The sequence below is a fragment of the Cervus elaphus genome, chromosome 15 (genome assembly GCF_910594005.1).
Source record: "Cervus elaphus chromosome 15, mCerEla1.1, whole genome shotgun sequence".
Lineage (NCBI taxonomy): Eukaryota > Metazoa > Chordata > Mammalia > Artiodactyla > Cervidae > Cervus > Cervus elaphus.
In genome coordinates, this window is record NC_057829.1 from 40,012,052 (window position 1) to 40,028,919 (window position 16,868).

At 45.0% G+C, this 16,868-nt stretch overlaps 1 protein-coding gene across 4 annotated transcripts in view; it reads right to left on the minus strand.

Moving 5' to 3' along the window:
• Positions 1-16,868, minus strand: part of GRID1 (glutamate ionotropic receptor delta type subunit 1) — a 680,463-nt gene that overhangs the window by 14,692 nt on the left and 648,903 nt on the right. For all 4 annotated transcript variants that reach the window (XM_043925576.1, XM_043925575.1, XM_043925578.1 and 1 more), the window contains one exon: positions 1,724-1,890. In XM_043925576.1, coding sequence (XP_043781511.1) covers positions 1,724-1,890 — 167 coding nt within the window. The remainder of the gene's footprint in view (positions 1-1,723; positions 1,891-16,868) is intronic.

Below are 16,868 nucleotides of genomic sequence, written 5' to 3' on the forward strand. Positions count from 1 at the left end.
CAATTGATAAATCACTACTCCTCCTTCTCTCATATGTCATCCTTCTCTGCTCCAGGGAGCAAAGGGAGGCAGAGGATATACACTTGATTAAGTTCTAGAGAAAACCCAAAAGCCTCATTGAATTTAGTTAGTTCTACCCCTTTTCCCAGTTTTGCAAACAAGCCACTGAATGAATGAGTTGCAGGCCCTCCTCCTCGGCTTTTCCCTGATGGGGTTCAGGCTCTGCTGCTCATGGTCAGAAGAGTCCAGTCAACATCTAGGAGGTGGGAGGAGGTAGTAAGGCTCAGAGATCTGAAAGCAACAAGGGCACGCACTGGGGCTTACAGAACCTTCTTTCTCCTCTCAACTTTGCCAGCAGCTGCCTGTGCCGCCCTCAGCACATGTTACCTCTCTGAGCTTCAGGATGTTAAATGAGTGATCTTTAGCAACTCTGGCCCCTCCAAGTGGATGCTCCTCCAATTCTTGAAAGTATATGTTCATCGGGCAACTGGGGGATGTCTCTAAACCTCAGTTTCTTGCTGGCCTTTTCACCTGGATGCTTTAACCACAGTCTGGATTTTGGTAGATCAAGGCAGAGCTCTTGTTCTGCTCCTTCACTGGCCAGGATGTCACCCCACATACATATGTGAGTGGTGGGCTTAGACATCCCTGGGGACAAGAGCCCCTGTTAGCAGGCTGGCTCCTTGGAAAAGGCCACCAAGCTCACCCATGCTCTTCACCTCCACCCTCTCGGTGGGGCCGGGTAACCTGGTCAAAGACTAAGGAAAGTTCCTATGGGGGAGTGAGAAATGGATGACGAGAGACTATCTTCCTCAAGGAGGCTGGCCAGGTGTCCAGACCGAGCACTTGGAAACTTGATCATACCCAAGAACCCAGCGAAGATTAAGCTCAAGGGTTGGACTTGCACCAGAAAAATCTAAGATAAAGTAAAGAGGCCAGTGCAAACTAGATATGCATATTCATTGCTGGTGGATGAGGTCTACGGGTCTTTGCTTAGTCCAGAACACTCCTGTATACAGCGTTGTTCCCCCACCTTCCCCCAATACGCCCACCATTTTGCTAGTGTTAATTACCAGGAAGCTGATCTGGAAAGGATGGGGAGGAGGCAGGCGATTGAGGGCCACGTCCCTCTCCTGCCACAGCAGGTAGCACCTGCTCCCTCAGCCCATGTGCAGGTGAATATGGAGTCAATTTGCTTCTCTGGCCCCACTTTTGTTCACATCTCTACACTGATATGTCCCACTTAACATATATCTTAAGAAGTTATCATTGGGACTTTGCCAGATCCAATTAATCTTTCATTTAATTTTAAATTACTAGCTATCTCTAGCTAACTCCTATTCAACCTTCAGGTCTCAGGTGCCACCTCCTCCGGCAAGTCCTCCCTGGTCTTCTGGGTCTGATCAGATACCCTTATCCACCCCCAGAATATCCTCTCTGTCTCACTGACTGCCCTGTTCCAGCATCGCCTGCTCACATCACAGCTCCCACTAAGACTAAGCAGTTTCATGGGAAAGCAACATATACTTCCTCTTTTTATTCCAGGACCTGGCCCAGGATGATTTGGGGATGTGGTGTGGGGAGGAGCATGTCTTGGTGCACAGTCAGCGTTGAAGAAAATGTGATGAATCGACAAGTTTGTGTTGGCTCTCATGCCCTGAAGGAAGGTTAAACCTCACCCCAGCACAGGTGCCATTGGCATCTCCTCACTGACCATTCCTACCTCTGCGAGAAGAGATCCCTGTAGGGGCTGCCATGCTGCAGGGCGATCCCATAGCCCTTGCTGCTCACACTGTTGGCAATGACGGTCACGGAGCAGTCATCATCTGTCAGGGCTGCGTACTCCACCACGGCCACATCCCACAGAAAGGCGTAGTTCCCCTTCTTTGCCTGAAAGACCAAAATCACTTTGAGGTTAGGCAGAGCTGGCCTCCCGTATTAGTTTTGAGCAGCGAGAAATCTCAATGGTGGGGTTTGGGGACCCTCCTAAACGGTCCTCCTGCCCAATCAGCTGGCACAGCAAACTCTCCTATTTCCGGATCTGCAGAGTCCACCCCTGGTTGATGCCACTCACGGTGATTAGACATAGAAGGATGTGATGCTGTCTCTGCACATCTCGCAGAAAGAGGTGGGTAAGGTGAGCTACATTTGGGCTCTAAGCTAGCCTCCTGGTTGCAGTGGCATGTACCTGTTTCTCAGATTAGCAAGCTCACCTTGGAGACTGCAGAAAGTCTGACCCCAGGGAACTGAAGTTTCTTGATCAGCAATTTAGAGGGCTGCACAATAGTATTCATTTAATTTCCACTTAGAACTTGACTGAACCCTGCTTTAGGTGAACAAGGGAGGCAGCCTACGATCACTGTCCCTGAGTAGCTGCAACTTGGTATTTAAGTCACAGACTTGCTCTGCCTGTGGTAGACTCCATTAAGGATAGGGTCTTGATTGTTACGGTGCCACAAGAGTGTACACAGATACACACACACACCTGTAGGTTCACATTCACACACAAGAACTGATTTCTGGTGTCAGTAGCTCTACATCCACACAACAATGGCAGATTATTCCATCAGGAACTTGCCTTCGGCCAGACCTCAAGTCCTTTTCTATCACACCCATCCATAGCAGACTTTAAATTCTATGCAAGTGTGCTAAGTCGCTTCAGTCATGTCAACTCTTCAAGACCCTATGGACTGTAACCTGCCAGGTTCCTCTATCCATGCTGAGTGGGTTGCCATGCCCTTCTCCAGGGGATCTTCCTCACCTAGGGCTCGAACCCTTGTCTCTTATGTCTCCTGAGCTGGCAGGTTGGTTCTTCACCAGTAGCACCACCTCCTGAGCCATAATCCTGACTTGGCCTGGAGTTTAGGCACTCATAAGGAATGTGGGCTGCTTGCTTTTTGGAAGAAAATACAAGCTAGACATTGTCACTTGGCCAGTTTAAAATAGAGCATCAGGTTCTTAGTGAAGGAAGGAGCCTGGTTTTAATTCTCTACTGAACATACAGACACCCTGTGCCTTTCTCTTTCCTACTCTAGCTCATTCTAGATGCTAGAAGATGCCAGTCTGGGGTGGTGATGGGGCTGAAACATCGCAAGTCAAGCTGGGAAGCCACAAGCCTCATGACACTGTCAGGGGTATTATTCCACTTTCCTGCTTTTGTTCAATTGAGTCTTCATGTCCACTGAGATTTTCCAGAGAATGCCATAGCTGCTTAGATGAAGTCTGTCAAAATTTATCTTCTTTGGGGACCCTAAGTGCCCATGGACCACGGGCATGCATGCTCAGTCGTGTCTGACTCTCTGTGACCTCACGGACTGTAGCCCACCAAGCTCCTCTGTCCATGGAATTCTCCAGGCAAGAATACTGGAGTGGGTTGCCATCTCCTTCTCCAGGGGGTCTTCCTGACCCAGGGACTGAACCCACATCTCTTAAATCTCCTGCACTGGCAAGCGGGTTCTTTACCAGTTGAGCCACCAGGGATGATGGGTTATTTTCTCCTCAGGAATTTCCCATCTGAAGGATTTGTGGACAGAGTGTGGTGGCCTCCCCTTGCCAGGAATAGTCATCCACACAATTGTGCCTGATGACCTTGTAAGAAATGACACACGCCACCCACTGATGTTCACCTCAGGGAACAATCCAAATATTACCTCAGAGCCCCCTTCCTTGGCTAAGTCGATTTCAGGAGTCCCTAAAGGGTGTTGACCCAGGTTGCAAAATTACACTCATCTCTCTCCCTCCACATGGGAAGATAACAGTCTTTGAAATTTTTTCCTGCTGGCAAACACGTTTTCTCATGAAAAGATATACATTTTCCACCTCTTAGTAACCAAGTTTCTCAACAAAATGTTGACTTATGACCTAATATTTGGCTTCCATCCAACTCCGGAGCATTTCATAACCCATGTTCACAATTCAGCATGACAATCAGACATTGCTATTTGCACGATTTCAAAAGGGCATGTCATGCTGAAGGAAGAATTAAGATCAAGTTCGATTCTGTGTTTCAAGTGATGTCCCAAGAAGGAGAAAGAAATAAGCTGGCCCAGCTCGAGTGGAAACTGACTATGACAAAAGCCTGTTGTGGCCATTTTAATGGGCCACTTGGATCGGTCAAGCCATGTGCATCTGTGGTTTCAGTTTGGGCTAAGAGACAGGTGAGCACAGATGCCTGAAGGAAGCTGCATCTATAGTCCTGCTGCCTAAGCTGAGAATGCAGAAAACATATGGGAGGGGTGCTGACAATGTCTCAGCTACAAATCCCTGCTAACCGGGAAGGTAGTCAGGGCAAGAAAATAGAAGCCCTCCTTCTTGAGTTTCTGAATGACCACAGACACTCACTCTCCCTGTTTGTAAACAGGGCCTACATTTATTACCATATACCTTCTTCAAGAAGCATGTGGCTAGTTCCTAATCTATAGGATGACACCAGAACAGGGAGGACCTGGAAAGGCTTAGGTGCCACATCTTATATGTGGGCCAACTCAGATGCTACAGTTGTAATGGGGCTCTATCCTTATACTCTTAATCTCTAACATCCCTTCCTCAGCATCCCAGAGCTTCCTGGGTCCTCCTTTCCTAGCCTCAGTCTCATGCTGTTGTAAAATGCACCACTAAAACCTTCCCTGAGCTTCCCAAGTCCATCAGTTTCCAGGACAAATTCCCGGACCTTGTTGACAGCTCCCCAATCTTCCTGGTGTGTCACAGCCCCTGTATGAGACAGAAGGCTTCTTAGGTAGGACCATATTCTTAGGATCACTTTGAACACCAGCTATAAGGAGCCCAAAACATGCCATCCCTCATGGCTATATCCCCTGTATATAGACCCTCTTCTTGCTCCATGCAGAATGAATGCCCCATAACCTCCCTAAGACTCTTCCTTTAGGATCAGAACCAGTTTTCCAGGTGGCCCTTAGTAATTATGTATCCATCTTTTTACTCCGTGCTGCTTATCCAAAATTTCTAGCTTCTCCATATGTGGGGTTTGTCAAATATATCAAAAATCTGCCTCTGAGAGATCCAAGAGTTTCTTCGTTTTCTCTCCCCTCCTATCACAGGCTCATCTTCTGCTTTTCTTAAGTCTGAGCATCTCTGCCATTCTACTCAGGGTTCAGCTCCCTCCTCAGCAGCTCAGCCCCTTACCTCACCTCCACTACCACTGTGAAGGCATGTCTACCACTCCCCCTCCACCCTGCATCCTCCTCCTCCTCAACTCCATGCCAGAGACCTCTCACACTGAGGGACATTTGCCGTTTCCTATTTATATTAACTTCTTTCTGTTGAGGATTTACCTCCTATCTCTTGGGGAGACAAAGTATTGGCAGGAATCGAGTCTCTTCCCAACTGTGTGCCATTGGCTGTTCCTCAGAGAGAAAGAAAAGGGTGAACCAGACACCTTCCTTCCGGAGCCTGGGAGTCCCTTGGTTACACGGAACAATACTTCCACAGGGTGGCTCTTTTGCCACTTCCTATTCATACGAACTCATCCTGTCTTGTGTCTCCAGGCCCTGTCCTTCCCCTACTTCCCAGGGGGCTGTGGGGAGTTAACAGGAATGTTATCTGAGATTAGGAGTAATAGGCAATGTTGTTGTTAAGTTGCTAAGTCATGTCCAACTCTTTGTGACCCTATGGACGGCAGAACATCTGACTTTCCTGTCCTTCACTATCACCTGGAGTTTGCTCAATAGGCAGTGAGCTCTTTACAAACAGATCATTGACGTTCGTTTCATAAAGCTTGGGAAAGATGAAAGTGGGACCACAGATTTGTATTTTGCATTAAAACCAAACAGAAACAAATACCAGATGTCATATCTTTAATGAGTTAAATTACCTCTGGCTGGCCTCTTTAAAGTATTAAGTGTATTCCTCACTCCTAATCACTGCCTTACTGTTTTGTATGCATGTGAAAGGTAATATGCCAAAAGATGGACAGGAATGTTACATAATGGAGTGGGATTAGTGATGATTCTTAGGACAAGTTGATGAAAATATTTTCTTTAATCTTGTTACACAGTCCATGCTATCACACACTACATAGGTACCAGATTCTATCTCCATTGTCCTGTGTGCTCCCAGAGGCACCTTTGTCTGTCAACAGAGCACAAAGGTCTGCCAGAGCTCTCCAGGTTCTCAGGTCACCGGCCCCCTGACACGACCCAAACACCTGGGAAAGTCTCCCTTATATTCCTGGCCTGCATCTAAACATCTGGCTTCATTTCACTCTTTTCTTTCCCTACAAGAAAAAGAAAAAACATTTGGTTCACACATACAAGAACAGATGTGAGGACTCTGGGGAAAAGAGGAGAGAACAGCTTTGACACTGGAGAAAGTCAAGGGCAACTGGGCATTCATTCCCAGGATGCCAGGACAGTAGCAGGAACAGAGACTGCCCCTCGTTTGTCTCTCGGGAAGCATCTTAGCAAACAGAATCCAAGACCATCCCTGAAGTCCACTTCCTCCACCCACACACTGGTGCACTACTATAAATGAAAGGGGACACAGACCATGGGGCTCTCTGACTCCAGTGCTTAGAGCATCCTCCTGACATTTGGGGGAACATGATCAGCCTATTTTGCTGGAGGAAGGTTAGGCACCATATACAGAGCCACAAGTGAGCTGGGATATTGGATGACTCATCTCCATGGCTGTTCACTGGTAATAAAATGAGACTGCATCCCCCTTCATTGCACCACTGATTCAGCCCTTCCCAGAACTCACTTGGGGCACAAACTTTCCAAGACAACAGCCTTGGAGGCAAGAACTTCATAACACTCTTCTACTCCATCCTAACTGCATTTGGAAAGGGACAAGCAAACACATTATCCCCCCAAACAAGAATGCAGGTGCTACAAACATCAAACACAAATGCTCTCAAAAAAGAAGTGCTAAAGGAAATCAGGCATCTGCATTGCCAGGTCCAGGGTAGGTATGAAGTACCTGCTGGATGCTGGGTTGTCATAAACCTGATTCCTTTTCCATGGTATAATTCTGAGGGGCTGAACATGAACCCCATTTTATAGATGAGGAAACTGAGACTCAGAAAAATAAAAGGACTTGTCCCAAATAAATCCAGATAGTGAGTAGTAGAGCCAGGAGAAAGACTGTCATTGCCATTTCCGTGGGTTCTATCACCAGTAGCATTCCCCCAGGAAGTGCTCAGAGGACCAGGCACCACAGCAGTTTCCCCAGCCCTCCATTTACACATCCAAGCATGGCAGAGAGCAGAGCATAGGTTTCTTTGGCCCCAATAACTCTCTTCCTCCAGCTTTAGAGGTGATTCGTGGAATGGCTGACACCTGTGAGGCAGGACACAGGAGCCTGTGCTGTCCGTGGATGGGGTGTTAGGGTATGAGGGACAGCTTGGAAACCTGATGCAGACTCATGGGTATTAACCATCCAGTGACACATTATCCACCCTTTACCCTCACAAAGCAGAGCTTGGCATCCCAAATTTTAGCTTGGCATCCCAAATTTTAGCTTCTACAGTCATGGTCACAAAATGACAACACATCGCCACAGGTAGCCTGAATCCTGGCTACAGTGATCCATTATTATGCACTAGGCCAAATCACAAGATACAACAGTAAAATCTAGACTATCTATGGAGAAAAGGACAATTTTACAGTCTGCTGGTAGGAATGTGGCTGGCATATTTCTGGAACGGCAATGCAGTAGGGAGAATCAAATGTTTTTAAAATGTGCATATGTAGTAAATCCACCCTTAGGGATTCACTCTTAAGGAACTAGTTTCAGAAAAGATGTTTGTACAAAGATTCTCAGGGCACTGTTTAAACTAGCAAGAATTGGAAACAATTTAAATGCTCAACAATTGAGAATCAGCTAGGTAAATGATGTGTTAGATGACGGAATATTATGTTACCGTTACTATGCTGTTTTAAAAGAACATACCCTGCTAGGAGAAACAACTGCCCATGGTGAAGAAGAACCAGCCTGGGTTCTGAACTCCAACTATATGGACACGAATACCAACTCCACTTTTTGCTGGCTCTGTGAGTGCCAATAAGATGCTTAACATCTCTGAATCTCAGTTCCCTGGATGGAAAATGGTCCATACTTCAGAGTTATGATGATGATTAAATCCCTCAGTAAATGCAACATGCTTAGAGTTTTACCTGGCATGTGGTGAGTACTACATAAATGGTAACCAGTATTATATTGTTTGGTGAAAAAGAACCTGTGCAATAGAGTACTTACACTGTGATATCCTTTTAAAATTATGTAAGAACTAACTTTTGTTGTTCAGTTGCTTAGTCGTGTCCAACTCTTTGTGACCCCATGAACTGCAGCACACCAGGCTTCCCTATCCATTACCAACTCTTGGAGCTTGCTCAAACTTGTGTCCATTGAGTCGGTGATGCCATCCAACCATCTCATCCTCTGTCATCCTCTTCTCCTTCTGCCTTCAATGTTTCCCAGTATCAGGGTCTTTTCTAATGAGTCAGCTCTTCGCATCAGGTGGTCAAGTATTGGAGCTTCAGTTTCAGCATCAGTCCTTCCAATGAATAGTCAGGATTGATTTCCTTTAGGTTTGACTGGTTTGATCTCCCTGCTGTCCAAGGGACTCTCAAGAGTTTTCTCCAACACCACAGTTCAAAAGCATCAATTCCTCTGTGCTCAGCTTTCTTTATGGTCCAACTCTCACACCCATACATGACTACTGGAAAAACCATAGCTCTGATGATATGGATATTTGTCAGCAAAGTAATGTCTCTGCTTTTTAATACACTGTCTAGGTTGGTCATAGCTTTTCTTTCAAGGAGCAAGTGTGTTTTAAGTTCATGGCTACAGTCACTGTCTGCATGATTTTGGAGCCCAAGAAAATAAAGCCTTTCACTGTTTCCATTGTTTCTCCATTCTTTTTGCCATAAAGTGATGGGACCAGATGCCATGATCTTAGTTTTTTGAATGCTGAGTTTTAAGTCAGTTGTTTTCACTCTCCTCTTTCACTTTCATCTTTATGGAGAATCAAAACCAAGTATCAAACACTATCTTTGGGTTATGCCATCATGGGTGACTTCTGCTGGTTTCTTTTAGTCTCTGGTGCCCAATGTTTTCTGCAACTCAGTGAACATTTCTTTTGTGGTTGCAGCTGCCGAAGAGGGTCATTTTAGTGATCCAGCCTCCATCATAGAACACAGGGCAGTGAAAACAGCAGGATTCTGGATGAAGACACATCCTGGCTCTTTGATGAACCTACAGTGTGTGTGTGTTAGTTGCTCAGTCATGTCCAGCTCTATGCAACAACATGGACTGTAGCCCAACAGGCTTCTCTGTCCATGGAGTCTTCCAGGCAAGAATACTGGAGTGGATTGCCAAGCCCTCCTCCAGGGGATCTTCCCGACCCAGGGATCTAAACCAGGTTTCTTGCATTGCAGGTGGACTCTTTACCATCTGAGCTGCATGGGAAGCCTGGTGAACCTATAGACTTGGGGCTAATAATCACTTCCTAGAGGACTATTCTGAGGATGAAATTACAGGAGACAATGTACTGTGCCTGGCACACAGATAGGAACACAAGCTCCTTCTTCTCCTTCTGGCAGCCCCCAGATCAATGTTGAAGAGCAATCCATCAGCTGTCATTGACACATCTTTCCTCCCACCTCTACCCCTCCTGCCAATCATTCCTCTACCTTGACTAAGTCAGCAACATGCTCTGTGTGGGGTGTGTGTGGGGTGTGTGTGGGGAGTGTGTGTGTGCCTGTGAGGATGTGTGTGCATGAACATATGCATGTGTGGAAATTTGCGTGCACACACATGAGTATGCATGTGCAAGTGAGCACCACAGACCCTAGGGAAACCGCAGAGAGGTGAACTCAGATACTAAGCACCTAGAGACCAGATGGAGTTTAGAAAAAGGAGACCTTCAGCTGGAGACACCTCTATGGTTTCTCAGCACAAAAGAAAGAGGCCTCCAAAATGATGTGAAAATGTGAGGCTGACAATCAGCGGGACCCTGGGAAGTGTTCCATACCCTTCTCAGGAGGCTGCAAGGAAACCTGCTTCCCAAGGAGCAAAAGAAAATGACTCTTCACCTGGATCAGCCCCTGGAGCAGAACAAACAGGCAAAGAAGGGCAGGTTCAGTGGAGTGGAGGAGTGGGGTGGGAGGCGACGGCAGCTGGGCTCTCCCATGATTCATGCCGTGGCCGCTTTCCTGAAGCATCCACAGGGTACAAAATCAATTCAGCTCTTGGCTTCAGACCAGAGAGAACATGATGGAGCTGACAATGAGATAACACAACCAAAGGAGCAGCAAGAACATCTGGTGGGGAGATGTCTTGTGTGTGCATGTGTGTGTGTGGCCATGGGCACAGGCATAAGCCCTGAAGTTTTGTCATGGTGGTTGGTCAAGTGAGGCTGCCCCTTACCTGGGTGAGAGGACCAAGATGATAGAGCCACCCTAGGGCAATTGCAGCAGGAAACAGTTTCTGATGGCTAGGCGGGAGGTCTGCAAAATGATTTCTGCCAATGATTACCTTCCCGCTTCTTGCACTCCTGTGTTCTAGAGTAACACAGAACAGTGAGGAGCAGAGCTAGTGGTGGAAAGAATGCCAACTCCTTTCTCAGGCCATCAATGCTCTCACCTTAACATTACCTTCTCTTGGATTCCTCAGCTTCCTTTACAGAATCTTCAACTCCATTTCATAGAAAGCATGGCATGGTATATGGGTGAGATCAACGGTCTGGAGATGAGCAGAGCAGGCCTTTTTTTCTAGTGTCCTTGGCCAGGCACCTGAACCCTCTGAGCCTGAGTCACCTCATCCAGGAGACAGGAGTAGCAACACCCACCATCTCACACGAAGAAACAGCAGAGAAAGTGTCTAAGGTAAAGGAACTTGAATAAGACACTACCCTTGTGATCACGAAAATCATCACCGGCATCATCCTTACAACTTAAAGTTTGGATTCTCATTAATGCAGTTGCCTCGGGGAAAATAACATTTGAAATTGTCCTCAGCCACCAGCCTGGTAAATTAGAAAACCTGTAAGATGGGGTCACAATCTTACTAACTCACTATCAATTTGTAAAAATGGAAAATGAATCCAGACAGTCCTTAAGATCTTCTCCAGCTTTAACATCCTCCAAGTCTATAATACAGACCAGTGGTTCTCAGAGAGTGTTCCCTATACCAAGAGCTTCAGCATCACCAGAGAAATATAAATTCCCAGACTCTATTCCAGACCCACTGAATAAAAGACCCTAGGAGTGGGGACCATCAATCTGTCTTAATCTCTCCAGGTGAACCTGATGCATGCTAAAATTGGGATCCAATGACAGAAACCTCAGTGAAATGAATTTCTGATCTTCTCTTGAGAGTAGGTTTAAGAAGGAAAAGAATATTATGGCGCTAAGGTCTTGAGCCAGGGCCCAAAATGGAAGAGAGAATCACACAGGGTTGAGACCAAGATTACTAAAAGCAAACATTAAAGGAGAGTCACACTTTACATCTTCTTCCAGAAAATCATTCTACTTGATGCCTTCCCATCCATTCTCTTCTAAGATAGTTCAGAATAAATTTCCACAGTCCAAACTGTGTCCATTTCCCAAGGAAATCGAGACTCAGAAAAGACTGCCCAAGACTACAGAACCAGCCACTCTGGCACAGCCTGAACATCATCCCAGGTCTCCTTGGCCACAAGTAGCCTTCCCTTATCCCACATCAAAAGTTCAACATCAGTAGCCCTAGAGAAGCATCTAGAGCTCCCTGAGCAGCTGGCTCCTATCAGATTGCCAGATTCTGGACAAACCTTGCTAAGGACGTCCACCTTCAGTACCTGACCTTATGGAAGCTTTATAGCTGTTTTCCCTTTTAGGGCCTTTAGCACTCTAGGGAGAAAGAATCTTAGTGAACCAAGTACTGTCTCAGTGGGAGAAGGTTTCTCACATCTCCCAGGGAGGAGAAGCTGGTTTGGTACCAAGGAAAAAAGAAAAGTCCTAATTTGGAAGAATCAATAGCTCCTTCCTCAAAAGTCTGAAACTGTATGCCATCAGCAAAACTGGGGTCATAAACAACCTTCTCAGCAGGCCAAAGGGACACATCGATTTTCAGTGGTTTGTCAAAACTTTAAATTGTCCCAACACCATGATAAACAACAATCTAATCTGAGTTATTCCATGGGAAAGATTAAGAATGATCTAAAGAAAGAGTAATTTGGTTTGCTTAGATATTGAACAGATTAGGAAGAGACAAGAATACAGAATGAGAAAGGCCCGTGGAGGAAAGGGAAACAACCCAAGAATACATGAACCCACGCAGCACAGAGAACAGGCATCCATGAGGTCAAATGTTCCATGAAGAAGCCCAGAGACAGGGCAGTAAAGACACTCCCTGTGTGCACACAGGCATGAACACACACACACACACACACACACACACACACACACACACGGAAGGATGTGACCCCCTTGGCCATGCATGTCCTTTTCTCTGCCCTAGCATAATGCCTGGCATACAGTCGGTGCTGAATAAACATGTGTAAAGTGATAAATGCAGAATCTGAAGGCATAAATACTAGAATCTGAGAAGCCTGGGTACTTCAATCAAAGCAAGCTGCATTGTCCTGTTTGCCCCTCCCAGTCTGCCCTCCACTTTTCCTTCTCCTGCAACGTCTTTCAGAGGCTGATTTCATGGATAGTATCAGTGGTCACCTTGGCTTCTGGCTAAGAGTCACTTCCTAAGATTCAAGAATAAGTCAGATATTGATATTATTAAAACAACAATCATGCCAGTAAGTACTGTTCATTCAAGCATATGTTCTCAGACTTGAGAGGGTGTGAGAATCCCCTTGAAGGCATGTTCAAATACAAATGACTAGCCTCCCCCCAACATCCCTTCTCCAGCTTATGATTCATTAGGTCTAAAGTAGGGCCCATGAATTTCATTTCTACATGTTCCTGGATGAGGCTGATGCTAAAGGCCCAAAGAACACCCCTGGAAAACTACTGTGTTAAAATACACTCTACAAGGCATTGTACTCATCCATTCACATCACCTCTGAACTTTACAATAAATCTGGAAAGACCCAGTATTATTATTCCTACTTGTTTTCAGATGAGATAGCTTTGTTCAGGAGTAAGTTAACTTGGCCAAGATCTCATCTATGGCACAAACCCAGTTCTCGTTAACTCAAACCCCACACTGTATTCACTGGATGCTATGTGGTCTTAACTGAGCACCCGACTCCACTGAGACAAAGTGCCAGTGAGATCCATGAAACTACACCCTGAGGCCAGCCTGTATTTGCTGTCTGCAGTCACATCTTGGTGTTTTTTCAGCCATAAAGGGTCTTTGGGAACTGGCAGCTCAGACTATAAAGGAAGAAGAGAGAAGCAGTAAAATGGTATGTGATCACGATTCATATTAAAAACTATCCTTTAATTGGTTCAGAGACCATCCTGGCAGGGCTTATGTTGAAGAGTTGTCTCATTCTCTAATCCCATTTGTAGCTAAGGATTCCTTTATGGCCTTTGCTAAAATGTCAGCCTTGAGGGAGAGAGAGAGAAAGGCTCTCGCAACAGCCTTTCACACTTTGAGGAGCCACAAAAGAGGTCACATCCGGACTGAAAAGATCCAAATGGACTCCCATTCCTCACAGAACCAGCTCTGCTGCTGCTGCTGCTAAGTTGCTTCAGTCGTGTCTGACTCTTCGCGACCCCGTGGACTGCAGCCTACCAGGCTCCTCCGTCCATGGGATTTTCCAGGCAAGAGTCCTGGAGTGGGTTGCCATTGCCTTCTCCTCAGAACCAGCTCTAAGCTCTACCTATCAGGAGGTACAGCTTTGTAAAGTCAAAGAATCAGAAAGATGAACCACTAGAGGGGCTTGCGGGGGCACGGCCCTGATAGAAGACAACTGCGTGGTCCAGGGACGCAGAGCACTCACTCCAAAGGGTAACAGTGCCTGCTCATCACATCCCCATATCACCAACTGAGGTCTGAGACCTGGGCTGCAGGGAAAGGTTCAAGACTTCTTCCATGTGAAGATCCTTAAAATATCAGAAATACCAAATTTCACTGCTGAGAGTGTTCTTTACCAGGGTCCTCACTATTCCTGTTTCCTCTGTCTGAGCCTTGGGAGGCATGCTTTTCTGAGCTCTGACTGTTATTACTCTTCCTGATTTGAGTTAATCCACCTCTCATTTCTCTCTCTCTGCCTCTCTTTGTCCACTTCTGTTTGTGTGTGTCACACACACACACACACACAAACACATTCACACGCTAAAATTTTTAAATTTAAGGTTCAAAGCCAATCTTAGTATCTCTACGTCAGACAGTAAAGAGACTCCATTAGAGGTTCCCTTCACAGTGGAAACAACTACTTATACCCAAAAAGGTTTTTTGCTGTTTTCTTGTTTTCTAAATTGAAGAATAGTTGATTTGCAATGTTGTTAGTTTTGAGTGTATAGCATAGTGACTTAGCCTTTTGTTTGGTTTTTGAAGATTATATTCCATTGTAGGTTATTACAAGATATTGGGTATAAGTCCCTGTGCTATACAGTAAATCCTTGTTGCTTACCTATTTTATGTATAGTAGTTTGTATCTGTTAATCCCATACTCCTAATTTGTCCCTCCCCAACTCTCCCCCCTTGGCAACCATGTTTGTTTATGTCTGTGAATCTGTTTCCATTTTGAATATACATTCATTTGTATTTTTTTAGATATCACACATAAGTGATATTATACAGTACCTGTGTCTCTCTGACTTATTTCACTAAGCATAATATTCTCTAGGTCCCTCCATATTGCTGTAAGTGGCAATATTTCATTTTTTTATGGCTGAGTAATATTCTATTATATATGTAAATACATGGAGGTAGAAAGAGTGCAATAATCTTCAGGCAAATTGTTTAAACTTTGAGTTTTACATTTCTTAGTTTCAAAATGGAAATATCACAAGATGCCCTCAACAGTGAAAACAAAGTGTATGAACATAATACCACACACAGTAATTTCTTAATAAATGTTATTTTCCTTCCCCTCTTCTCTTTCTTTGTTCTTGGACAAACAACATTATACCAAGAAAATGGAAATAAAGATAAGCCAAACAAAAACTGCCAACAATTTGACTGACACAATAAATCAAAATTGTTCTCACCAGCTACTGCTTCTGGATTTTAACGTAATCAAAAAACAAAACAATTCAGTTCAAAATACAAAAACTTAAGTCATAAAACTCAAAGCCGTAACACTCACTGGAGCACACAGAATAGAATCAGCCCACATTTACTGCTAGCACTAAGGTGAAGTGTATGAGACCTGGGTACAAAGCAAATTATGGGGCAGAGGAAATCTGAAGAATAAAATCAGGTTTAGGGGGAGTGAACATCCTCCCACCCTTCTAATGAGGAGTTTGAAAATAATCAGCGTTAGCATGATGACACGGATATTGGTTTGATTCCAGAGCTTACCCTACCAAATTATAAAAATCGCAAAAGAAAGTAATTGAAGAATTCATAACGAGATTTGCTTGGCAATGTTCAAAATCCAAAGCAAAGTAATTTAATAAAGGAGGCGCAGAGGGGGCTTTCCTTGATCTTTGCACTGTATTATCCCAAACCAATCATCATCAAACAAAATTAAGCTGCAGGGCATTATGAGGGGGACAACTTAGTCAATTGTATGGAAACCTGCTCCAGCAGACTGACTAAACACCTGCCCTCCCCACCCTTCCTCACTCCTTGCTCTCCCTGCAACTAGATCCCAGCAATCCTGCTCATTCTTCTTGAAGAAAGATGCCTATGGGTGCATTTCCGAATGCTATCATTTCTTTTTCACTTACTGATTATTTATTTTGTTTGATTTTTAAAAAGATAAAACATTTGGATGTCCACTTGTGTCGCCTCTGCTCTAGGCCCTGGGACAACAGATGAATGAGAGAGAGGCCTGACGTTACGGAGGCTCGGAGTCCGGTCAGGATGGGACAGAGCAGGGCACTGAGGATGGGGTGACACTGGATGAACCTGAACTCTGGGATGCACGGGGTGTTAAGGGAGCCCCTGGCCCTGCCCTGAGAAAGGAGGAGCTTCAGTGGGGGGCAGGAAGAGTAAATGCTCCTGCTGAGACCAGAGAGATAACCGAGAATCAGCCTGGCCAATAAAGAAAGGTAAGGCTTTCCAAGCAGGAGGATCCGGAGGGTGTAGAGGAGGGGAGAGGGGAAGGAACTGCTCAGGTTTCCTGTGATGAAGACACTAGGTAAGTGGAAGTAAGAGCTGAGGCTTCATTCTGATCATGCATCTCTTCCAGTTTTTGCAGAGTGGCACCAGCTAATGACATAGGAGCTAGAGTGAGAAAAGTATTGAGTTCAAACCCTGGGTTCGATATTGACTCAAACTTGATTATCAGAAGGTCCCTTGCCCTCTTTAAACTCTAGTTTCCTAATTAATAAACAAGTTGTCGAGAAGTCCAGTTCAGCTAATTTAATGCCTGAAAAAAACTTAAATTCCCACCCTTGATCCATCCCAGGCCTCTTTAATGGTAGCCATTACGATTAAATTAACCTTCTGATTGTTCAAACACTGATTCAAGGCCCCAAAGGAAGAAAGGAAAACTCTGGGTAAAATAAGAAAGGAAACACAAATGTTTGAAATAACATACCATACCAAACCAGCCTTCGTCAAGCCTAACTCAATTTAAAGAGGAAAGCATCAAGCATACTCTTACATATTAACTGAGTTCAGCATTACTAAATGAGTTGACTAACAAACAAGTGAATGAATAAATGAATGAATGAAAAACTCAAATATTTCAAAGAGCAAATCATTGTGTACTCATGTGAGGAAGGTGTTTTTATGTACATCAATTCTGATTAATAAAAAAAGGTAGGTATCTAATCATCAAAGGTAGGTATCTA